The sequence below is a fragment of the Telmatherina bonti genome, assembly GCF_933228915.1.
Source record: "Telmatherina bonti genome assembly, chromosome: 18".
In the NCBI taxonomy this organism is placed as follows: domain Eukaryota; kingdom Metazoa; phylum Chordata; class Actinopteri; order Atheriniformes; family Telmatherinidae; genus Telmatherina; species Telmatherina bonti.
The window spans coordinates 14,525,312-14,537,792 of NC_136616.1; the positions used below are offsets into that span (position 1 = coordinate 14,525,312).

The window sequence follows — 12,481 nt, forward strand, 5'->3', positions numbered from 1 at the left end:
AAGTCATGACTGCACCATCTTATTGGGAACAGCAGAGGACCCTGTGTCATCAACAGAAAATACAAGAAAGGGGGTGGAGTAGCATTTTATGTTCAGAAAAATGTCTATCGTGACATGATTCATTCTTTAGTCATAAAAGATTTAATGGAGAATTTGACTATTCAGATAAAAACTGATAAAGATCAAAGTATATTTCTATGTTGCATGTGTAGAACTCCTGGTCACATTGAGCTTTGTATAGATTGTTTATCAAATGTTTGTGGAAATTTCAGTAGTGAGAAAATCATTTTGTAGAGATTTTAACATTTTTTTTTAAAATGGGAAACACATAAACCAACTTTCAATTTTCTAAATGAAATATTTAGTTATGGTTTAACAATCATAATTGATAAACCCACAAGGGTAAGTGAAGAATGTACAACTCTTACAGATAATATTTTTACTAATATTGAAGTAACTGTACTATAATACAACATTTGAAAATGGTAAAACTAATCTTAAAATTGCAATTTAACAAATCAGGTTTTAAATACATGCAAAAATAAAGATGTTCCATATAATTTTATTAATAATAATAGCAATGTAAAAATAGAAAAAAAAAAGAAAAAAAATAGTCAGGCCCGATTGATATGGAATTTTAAAGACTGATGCCAATATTCGGCAGAAAAATTTCATGACAAATTATATGAAAAATATATTATGCACAAATTTACTTCATTTTTGGCTTCTCTGTCATTGTTTGCTGTTTGAGTTTTTGCAGGTTGCCATGGGGAACTCGGGGCGGAGTCTGGAGCTTCAATTGCTCCCAAATGGAGGCGATCTTCCTGGTTGATTATCCTGCTATGACATCCTGCTATTTAAGGAAAAGCTGGAGCTCCAGTTTTCGCCAGATTGTCTGTCTTTACTGCGTGGTAATCAGGCCAGTTCCAGTGCTTACCTTGTGGCTCATAGCTAGAGATTTCATTTTGTTTTTCTTTGCCTCCTCAGCACATCAAGACCATTATAGACATCTTCCTGGATCAGGATCCTTTTCCTCAGCCAAACTTCACCAACTGCCTATGCATGCTTGCCTGCCTCAAACCAAGACCAACCACCACAACCACAGACCACACCCCAGCAACCTCCACCATCATCATAATTCCAGTTATCTGAGAAGTTCTTCCCTGACCCTAGACCAGACCAACAGGTTCCGAGTTACTAAATAAATACTTCATTCACCTCTCCATCTGTGCGTTCTGCTTTTGTGTCCACCCCTCCACCCCGGTCTCTGACCGTGACATTCTCAATGCTTACACCAACAAAAATGTGATTTATGTGAATTACATTTCTTTTTTACAATAGTTTGTCCTTCAGTATATGTTTATTTTAATGAAGGAAACATAATATGCATCAGTAAAAAATTTATGTTTTAAGTTTGGAGAATTTTATCTGAAATTTGTTGTTCAACAGTTATTTTTATTGATGGAGCATTCACAAATGTAGCTGTTAGTTGTACTGATTGATTTTACCTTTAGATGTTGGCCATTAGTGTTTGCTTTGTACAACAAACATGAATGAAGTTGGCAAAACATTATTTATGCAGCCTTCTGATGCCCTTTAATGTTAAATTGCATTTACACTACCATGAAATATCTCATGGCATATATCATATGTGAACCAAAATAAAAATCAGATATGATTTTCTCAAATGTCAAAAGATATCATCTTGATTGGGCTGTATTTTATGTATAATGGTCACAAATTGTATAACATAGAAAGTCTGTTACAGTCCATGTAAAATGAGTATTTTCTGACAAAGTAAAACAAAGGGACACATAACATCATGATGGTGTCTGAAGACAGACCCTAAAATTAATAATATGAAGTTTTCTGTGCTGTAGTGAATAAACCTCCTCCCCTCTACACGCACATCTCTCTTCCTAAAACACACCTCAACCTGCAGCTGACAGGGAGATATTTTCTAAACGTTATTTCTGAAGTTACTGGCTACTTAACTAATTCTATGCTAGTTAGGACAACCACAACGATGTTATTGCTAACATAGACAAGGAAAACCTTAATCTAGTTTACACTGCATTGCTAGAGTTGTGATAAATAAAAAGCTGACTGATGCTGAAGCATGTGTCATTCATCATGATACATGGCAGAGTTAAGCTGAGACTGGAGACATGCTGAGTCATTAATTAATTCCAAAACAATATTACAAAGAGGTGGACAAGATTCATTCAGCCCAGTGCTGTAATGTAACCTGGATGTAGCAACCACTGTTTGACAGACAGGGGGATGACTGGGGGATTGAATGGAGTCCGAGCTCCATCTAGTCAACACTCAACAGTGTTTATAATTCTCTCATAAATTCAGAATAAATCTGTGGCTCAGTGGCTAAAAAACAAACAAACAAAAAACAAAAACCATGGTGGATAGTGGCCATTTTGAAAAGTGCTAATAGTGGCCAATTTAAACAGTAGTGATTTAATATTTATTACAGTAGTAATTATTACAGTAGCAGATTTAGTAATTATTTTGTTGAAATGAGGCCATTACTCACAAAAAAGATTTCACTGCTGGATAAAGACAAGTCTCTCTTTGGTAACATATTCAATACAAATATAAAGTTCATGTTGCAATGTGGAGGGCCAAAAAAAAGATGTTATCGACACAGTAATGCATCTAAAAATAAAAAGAAAGCTTATATAAAACAAATAAATATAATGATTATTAAAAAAGTTATTGATGTAACTGCTAAACTTCTCACCTATATTTCTAATCGGTTGTTCCTGCATGGTATTGTTCCAGATCACAAAGATAGCAAAGGTTATTCCAAGTCTTACAAATGGTAAAAAACATCTCATGGAAAATTATAGGCCCATATCTATTCTTCCTCCGTTTTAAAATGGAGAAACGTTTTGTGAAACAATTTGATACTTTTTTAAAAACATTTAGTCAACAACAACATGGACTCTGAGAGAACCGGACCGCAACATAAGCCATCATGATATGCTTCAGTTCTGCTTTGGATCATAAAACATTTTCAACAGGTATATTTAATGATTTAAAGTGACCCATAACATGACTGATCATGGTAACTTACTGAAATTACTTGACTGTGGATGTCGAGGTTATGTTCTTTCTTGGATTAAAAGTTATCTAGATAATCATCATCACATTCAATTAAAAGCTTCAGTATCTGGACTGAAGAGCAGAACATGTGGAACACCACAAGATTCTGTGATCGGTCCAAAACTTTATTTTTGTCAAATAGTTTTAACTTGTTTCATCTTTAAAAATTTATTTATTTGACGTCAATATATCAGTTTGTTTAGAAAATAAATTAAATGAACTTTTATAACTGATAGAAAGAGAATTAAATTGATTCAAAACCTGGTTTGATATAAATAAGCTGAAAAGGTATCAAAATGCAAATTGATATTTGGAAGTAAGAAAGAATAACTTCAAGTCAAGGAACTAACAATACATGGTATTGAAACTAAGGTCTTATAATATGCATTTTCATTGTTGTTTATCAAAGTTTAAAATCAAAACTTGATTCATCACTTTATATTCTTGTAGACTGGAGCAATTTCCAGACAAACATACCTTTTGGTTATGATTCAGCTCCATATTTCTTATCTGATGTTTCTCAAGCTACATTCACACACAAGCTCTTCACAGCAAATCTGTGCCATAAATATATAAATAAAGAAGAAAAAAGAAAGCTAACAGGTAAACAGGCAAGCATTTCTCTCCAGTGATGGAGCATCCCTGTCTCTTTCTTTCATGGCTGTTCAGTCATCATCCTTTGTGTCTGTGTTTGGATCATTTGCACAGGCTCATAGCAGTTCACCTTCTCAGCTTCTCTTTGGCTGCAGAGCTATTGACTCTGCTCCATATTTTCACACATGAAGAGGAAAACGGATTTAACATTGAAGAGAAACACATCTTTCACATCATATCAATCTCATGAAACAAATAAAACATGTTGTCTGACCTCAGAGTCTTCAGTCTGCAGTGTGGACTCTCCAAGAATCCGCAAAGATCTTTAACACCCGCCGTCATGTTCTGGTTCAAACTTAGATCAAGTTCTCTCATATGGGATGGGTTGGACTTCAACGCTGATGTCAGTGATGCACAGCTGATCTCTGACAAACTGCAGTTCCTCAATCTGAATAAAGAAAAAAAGCTGTGAGCTGAAGCCACCAGAATGAAGTTTAAAACAGTCCAACAGAAGCAGAGAAGCAGAATTCTCATTAATATGAATGACAAAATGTTGTTGTTTCAATAAAGACGTAGTGACTTTAATTAGAGTGAGTTCTCTCAGAGACAGACACGACTGATTCTACTGGCTGAACTGGATGAAAAAAAGACTTGAGTGTGATAATGGTGACAGGAAACAGACACACTGAAACATATTTCCGACACTGCAGATGTGAATGACAGCAGATTGTCAGCTTGGTGTAAACAGCCTGTTAATGAAAGCAAACACAGCAAGCACATCAATCCAGATGTTGCTTATCAAAGCTGTTTCTGGATGGAACTGAACTGGTTCACAAAGTTTCTTTACATACAAACTGGTTTCACATGTGACATCAATGTTTTTATTACCTTTTCAATTGAAATCTTAAGTGTTAAGACCTTGTTTTCATATTTGACATTTTTTCTTTCAGTTTCAGATTTTTAATCAAACTATTGTCTGATCCAAGCTGCAGGACGTCACCTGACAGCTTTGTTGAGTCCTGATAACAGCATAACTGAAGAGGCTGAATTGACTCCCTCCAATCAAGCTGCCTTCAGGAAATCTGGAAACGTCAATGATTTTTTTCATACTTCCTTTATTGAAATAACTGAAAACAACCAACAGCAGAGACACAGTTGTGTTATTTCAGCTGTTTCAATCAGAACTCAGTACATACAGATTATCTGTGAACTAAAGCAACAGAAAATATTCCATCAGAGCAGGAAATCCCAACTTTCCGTATGCTTGTGGAATATTCAGCAAGGACTTAGGTAGACAAATCTGCTAGTACCTGGCAAGGACCTGGCTAGCAGCTACAAGGTCCAAGAGCCACTAGAAGCCGCCAGCAACCAGCACCGGTTCCAGAAGGATAACTTCTGGAGACCCATACCCAAGGTGTGCCATTGAGCTTGCTGATAGAAGACATTGAGGGAATTTGCCCTCATTTGACAGGAAGTTTTAACACAGGCAACATCTGGGAATAAAATGACAAACACTAACGCAAAAATGAGAGGCATTCAAGAAGTTAGAAGTCTTATTGAAATCAAGTTTGATGGACTGAAATCATAATTGGAACTCTCAAGGGGAGTTGAGTGAAATCAAGAAGACTGTTGAAATGGTGTTGGCTTAGATCAGAGGTGTCCAGCTCCGGTCCTCGAGGGCCAGAATCCTGCAGGTTTTCTATGTATCCCTGCTCAGACACACCTGATTCAAATTAATTAGTAGTAGAGCTTAATCAGTTGTGCACGTCATTGCCTGTTTGATCCATTTAGTGGAAGCTAGATGTGTTGGAACAGGAATACATGGGAAACCTGCAGGACAGCGGCCCTCGAGGACCGACTTTGGACACCCCTGGCTTAGATAAAGAGGGTTAAAGAGCTAGAACAGCAGAACAGTGAGAAAGAAATCAAATTTGCAACACTGGAGGGTAAAATTAATAATCTTGAGCAGTGCTCCTGAATAAATGATATAGTGGTGACAGGTTGAAAACTAAGCCTCAGTCTTACGCCAAAGCTGGAGCCAATTTACAAAATCGAGAACAGACCAGGATGATAAAGTTTCAGTCAAACAGCAACAGATTAAGTTTTGACAGTCCAATCATGTCCAAGTAAATGAGCAGGACATAGAAGCGGTCACCTCCTCCCACAGTTTAATAAACAGAAAAAAGAGGGCAAGACATTCTAGGGAGATTTACTGACAGGAAGCCTAAAATTAGCTTAATAAAACCAAGAAACATGCTAAGGGGGACTAATGTATAGTTAAATGAACATCGTACAACAATAAAAGCTGAGTTAGCCAGATGTGCCAGGAAACTGCACAGAAAGAGTAAAATCAAGGCAACATAGAGCAGAAATTAAAAGGTATACATACTAACAAATGGAAGCCTATGAACAGCCAAAGTGATCTAGGAACATTCTGATGAGGTCATCTAATAACCACCTACGCAACTATCTATGAGTGGGAATCATGACATTGATCCAGAAATTCTTTTGCTATTAACTTAGACAACTGCAACTATGTTACCATGAACCAATTTAATAATACCATTAAAGTAGAACACAGCTTTTCAATGATTCATGTCAAAAGGTGTAGACTGAATAAGAACTTCTAGAGCATAGTTGATTACCTCAGAGAGATTCTCATTTTAATCTCATTACAATTTCTAAATATTGGATTGTAGAAGGTAAATATAAGGATGATGAAATTTCAGGATATGAGTTGAAAAAAATAAGCAGAACTGGAAAAGCAGGAGGGGTAACAGCATTGTATGTAGACAGAACATTTAAGTACAGAAAAGTAGACAGATTGACAGCAGCTGCGTGTGAGTGCAAAACAACTGACATTGATATGGGCAGGAATAGGAATATTATGACAAGATGCATTTACTGAATCCCGAGTTATGACATAACCATGTTATGGAAGTCATATTCATATGTGGTGATTTTAATATTGACCTGCTAAATCCAAACAAGCTAGCAGTGATAAATTATTTCATGGAGACCTTTTACACCATGATCCCACCATCCCCAAAACCAAGTAGGATTATCTTGCATGCTGCTATTATCGTAGACAATATATTTTCCAATAATATGGAGAATAAAATAGTAAGTGGTGTCCTGGTGAAGGACATTTCTGACCATTTGCCAATCTTTGCCATATACGACTGAAATGAAAAATGAATGGATGAGAGCAATCTGGACAAACAAGAATGACAACTATTGAATCTGTGAATACCTTCAGAGTGGACCTTATGTCACATGACTGAAGTGGCAGGAGGTTTTCATAAATTCTTTGTATCACTGGCAGGGAAATAATACAGCCAAAAGAGGACAGTATAGAGCAGTGACATGGTGCCAGAAATCCAGCATCTTTTGTTTTGTTTTTTTTTAATTAAAAAGTTGTTGATAAAAAGATTATTAAACTTGTTAAAAAATGTAAAAATCCAAATAATCAACTAACTGGAATGGGACTGATATGTATATAGGTAAAGAAGTAATATTAGTCATTGTTATGACTTTGACGCACATCTGTAATTTATCTTGTCAACTTATCTGTTTCTCAGAAAAAAATTAAAAGAACCAAAGTAATTCCACTGTTCAAGGCAGGAGAATAAAATTACATGCAAATTATAGACCAGTTGATGGGAAGAAATTTGTAGATGGATTCAGATAAAGACATGAAGAAAGCCTTCAATAGTAAAGACCAGTGATTCTCAACCTTTTTTAACCAGCGTTCCCCTATCTTATATCCAGAATCCCCATCTCCATTATTAAAATATTGAGTAAGGCTATTTTAACATTGCAGGACTTGTCTTCTAATTCCAGTCTTTTGCTGACAGTTTATTTTATTTATTTATTAATTTATTTTGTGTTTTTGCTAACATAATCTAAATGCAACCCTCTTCAGAGTACAGTCTACAACCCAGAAGTGACCCACATTCTTAGAGGCCATTATTTGCACACAGTTCTCCATTCACAGAAGTGAATATGGTGATAAATGTATTAGCAGGTGTATGCATGAGCTTTACATTAGCCTGAAACACAGGGGAAAAAAATTAATGTTGATTATTTTATATTATTTCTATCAATACATCAATTGATATGTGAGGAGGAAGAGTAATTAAACACTTTCTCTTCCATTTTGCATAATAATATGGTGGGAACTCAAACACAAGTCAGATATAAACATTTGAATCTCATATAGAGTATCAGCCCAGGTGCAGTTGCAAACTCTCAAAAAAAGGGCTCTACTGTTTTACAAGAAAGACAACAGGAAATGCGTCTGAAGCAATGTAAACAATAGGGGCAGAAAATTAGAAACCTGGATGAATGGAATGTGGAGAGTAAATTAATTGCACTTATGCACGACTTGCAAATTATAATATTAATTGTTATATATATATCCAAGGTGGGCAACTAGATGTGGGGCCAAAATCTTTCTGACCACCTGAATGGCCTCTTCACAGCTGAAATCTGTTTTTTCCTACTAAATCCTATTTTATTTAATTGAAATTATATTTATTTCTACAATTTCTAAATTCAATTTAAATGGACACTGTAAAACGTGTTAATTGTACACTGTGAGTTATATTTTCAACATTGTGTGGACTCTACTGTTCAGCAGTTTATGAGAAAGTGGGCCACAGAGATGTGGAAATTGAACCTTACACCTGGCTCCTTTACCAGGTAAACTAAAGACCTACATGAGCATTCAACTTTAACAAAATAGTTATTTTCCCCGTCTTCATTTTCACTGTCAACATTTCTTTGCTGGTTTAGTAACAGCACTGCTCTATTCGATCTGTGAAACCTCCAACAGAAACAGTTGTTAAACTCCTTCTCCACAACAGCTTGGGAGGCTGAGTGGAGGAGAAGTGGCTTCCTAACTTCAAGGTAAACTCCCTTCACTTTGCCGAGCAGTGGCTAGCAGCAGCTAGCTTCGGGGTAAACTCTCTTCACTTAACCCAGCAGTGGCTAATAGCAACTAACTTCAGGCTAAACTGCCCTCACTTTACCCGCAGCGATGAAACAGACACAGAACACAGGACTCTGCTGGAACTAGAAAAGCTGTGTGGTTTTCATTGCTAAAACTTGAAACAACACATTCATTGCTAAATAAACAGGCAGTTACTCAAAGCTCACTACCTCTGTTCCCAACGCAGCTGATTTAATGTCGTATAGGGACCGGACAGCTCGTACAACGGGGTCTGATACCCCGTACTCCCAGAGTACCCCCCAGAGGAGTACCCTGTATACATGGTTGAATGCCTTCTCCAGGTCCACAAAGCACATGTAGACCGGTTGGGCAAACTCCCATGCCACTCCAAGACCCCAAAAAGAGGGTAAAGAGCTGGTCCACTGTTCCACGAACAGGATGAAAACCACACTGCTTGTCAATCTGAGATCTGACTATCCGACGGACGCTCCTCTCCAGGACCCCTAAATAGACCTTACGGGGCAGGCTGAGGAGTGTGATTCCCTTGTAGTTGGAACACACCCTCCATTCCCTCTTCTTGAAAAGGGGGACCACCACCCCAGTCTGCCAGTTACTGTCTCCGATGTCAACGCTATGCTACAGAGGCGCGTCAGCCAGAACAGCCCTACAGCATCCAGAGCCTTAAGGAACTCCGGATGGATCTCCGCCCCCGGGGCCTTGCCACCAAGGAACTTTATAACCACCTCAGCAACTTCAGCGGTAGGAGAGTCCACCGCTGAGTCCCCCAGCTCTGCTTCCTCACTGGAAGACGTGTTGGTATTATTGAGGAGGTCTTTGAAGTATTCCTTCCACCAACAAAAGACATCCTGAGTTGTACAAAGTATTGAGGGAGCACTGCTTTCCCCTTCTAAAATTGGTGAACCAGAATCGCCTCAAAGCCGCCCGGAAGTCATGGTCAATAGCCTTGCCGAAGTCCTCCCACGCCCGAGTTTTTGCTTTGGCAACAGCCGAAGCCGTACCTATCAACTGCCTTTAGAGTCCCAAGCCAGGAAGGTCCGATAGAACTCCTTCTTAAGCTTGACGGCATCCCTGACTGCTGAGGTCCACCAACAATTTCTGGGATTACTTCCACAACAGGCACCAACGACCTTACGGCCACAGCTCCAGCTGGCCGCCTCAACAATAGAGCCCCGGAACACAGCCCACATGGACTCAATGTCCCCTGCCTCACTTGGGACAATGTTAGAGCTCTGCTGAAGGTGGGAGTTAAAGCTCGCTCTGACGAAGGACTCTGCCAGACGTTCCCAGCAGACTCTCACAACACGTTTGGGCCTGCCAGATCTGATCGTCTTCTTCCCCAACCATCTGAGCCACTCCCCACCAGGTGGTGAACAGTGCAGAGTCCCTGTCTACTTTTAAGAGCAAGCTGAAGACTCAGCTCTTCAAGGAGCACTTTCAAATTTAGTATTGCTATATTTGTTGGAAAGTTGTAAACTTAGCCAAGTTCTTTGCAACCAACATCATGGTATTAATTCTTTGTATTTTAACATAGGCAATATTGTGGGCTGGAAAGGGAGAAAAAAAAGACTGTTGCATTTCATGTATGGACCTGCGTCCAACTGGACAGTCCATTATCACCTGCCTATGATGTCCTTTACTGTTTTGATTTTGCTTTTGTTGTTCTCACTCATATGTAAGTCGCTTTGGATAACAGTGTCTGCTAAATGACTGTACAATAGAATAGAATAGAATAGAATAGAATTATTAATGCATGTGAGTGAAGATAACTGCTGCTGGGATGAAAGCTGTTTTCTCATCAAGTTAAAGATGCTTCATTTCTATCAGTGATGGTGGGGAGTTCCTTCATATCAGTGAATTCATTATTATATGATCATTATTTCAGCTACAAATATTCACTAATGCTCAATATCTAGTCATTGATTATATATTAGTTTTTGCCTGACAGAGTCAGTGTTCTAATTTTTATTTTAAAAGAAATCATAATTTCAAAAACTAAACCACTGAAGAAAAAAAACTTTACATTAAAGAGCTGTGAAACTTTCATGTTGTATTGATCTCATGAAACAAATAAAACATGGTGTCTGACCTCAGAGTCTTCAGTCTGCAGTGTGGACTCTCCAGAAATCCACAAAGATCTTTAACACCAGCCGTCATGTTGTTGTTCCAACTTAGATCGAGTTCTCTCAGATGAGATGGGTTGGACTCCAACGCTGAGGTCAAAGAAGCCCAGCTGATCTCTGACAAACTGCAGCTCTCCAATCTGAATAAAGAATAAAAGCTGTGAGCTGAAGCCAACAAGATGCAGGTCAAAACAGTCCAAGAGAAGCAGAGAAGAAAAATTATGAATATGAATGACAACATGCCGCTGCTTCAATAAAGACATCGTGACTTCAATTCGAGGGAGTTCTCTCAGCAACAGACATGACTGATTCTACTGACTGAACCAGATGAAAAGAGCTTTGAGAGTCTGATTATGGTGACACACACTGAAACACATGTTTCCAACACTGCAGATTTGAGTGACAGCAGATTGTCAGCTTGGTGTAAACAGCCTGTTAATGAAAGCAAACACTGGACTAATTAGCATATCTCTTCAGATGTTGCTGATCAAAGTTGTTTCTGGATGGAGTTGAACTAGTTCACAATGTTTCTTGATATACAAACTAGTTTCAAATGTGACATAAATGTTCTTTATTACCCGTTTCAATTAAAGTCTTAAGTGTCAAGTGTTTTCATATTTAAAGTATTTTCTTTTAGTTTCAGATTTTTATTTTCACTTTAAACTTTTATCTCTGATCTGAACTGCAATAGCTGCAGTAATATATGAAACCTTTCAACTTTAATTTAGCTGTTTTTTGCTTCTTAAATGAAAACATTCCAAAACAGTTCTCACGTCAAGAGGTAGGAACTTCCAGAGAGCATAAACCACTGCTGCAAAAGCTCTGTCACCTTTGGTTTTTATGAAGGTATGCTGCACAACAAGCAGACCCTGATCACATGACCTCAAGTATGGCCTTGTTACTTGTCACATTTTGTAGTGCCCTGTGTAGTGGATCAGCAGCCAGAGTAGCTGAGCTAACAATAGGGTTACATATGAGCATTTAGAAATAATAATTAGGAGTCTTGCTGCATCGTTCTGAACAACTTGAAGACATTCCAGAGATTTCTTATTGAGGCAGGTGAAAATAGAGGTACAGTAGTACAGGCATGAGGATCAAGAGCTCAGACAAATAAGCAGGGAAAAAACTTTCTAAGATCCCAGGCCGAGCTTTACTGGGAACAGACATTTTAAACGTGCAGGGAGACATGCTCCTGTTGGGGCAGGAGCTGATATTGATGATGGACTGAGTGGCGACCAAAAAACTAAGCAGAAATTGTAATTTTTCACAGATATCTGACTGCCAAAGTGAGCAAACCAAACACCTTACCTGTGTGAACAACTAGATCTTACATGTGCAGATATTTTTTTTTAACTTAGCAACATTAGGAGGATGCTGAAGAAATGGTCAATATGGAAACATGTATACATGCATATTTTTCAATGAGAATGTCATGTATGTTTAAGCTATCTTTTTTTTTTTTTTTAATTTCCGAAACACCTACTGATCGACGGCAGAGAAATGAGAGCAAAGGTTCTTAAATGATAGAAAAGAGGCTCACCAGGAAAAAGATGACACCCAGGAAAATGTTTAACAGCCATTTAGTGTCACATTTACTGTCACATTTAAATTTCAAGCTGATTATGACATATTTATGATGAAATTGTGTTTAAAGCTAAACTAAAAATTTGTA

General features: G+C 37.8%; 1 protein-coding gene across 1 annotated transcript in view; it reads right to left on the bottom strand.

Annotated features, from left to right (window-relative positions):
- LOC306768869 (NACHT, LRR and PYD domains-containing protein 14-like) overlaps positions 1 to 12,481 on the bottom strand; it is a 55,743-nt gene that overhangs the window by 17,659 nt on the left and 25,603 nt on the right. Inside the window, exons 11-12 of the mRNA XM_079257334.1 lie at positions 10,776 to 10,949; positions 3,989 to 4,162 (exon numbers count right to left, since the gene is read on the bottom strand). Coding sequence (XP_079113460.1) covers positions 3,989 to 4,162; positions 10,776 to 10,949 — 348 coding nt within the window. The remainder of the gene's footprint in view (positions 1 to 3,988; positions 4,163 to 10,775; positions 10,950 to 12,481) is intronic.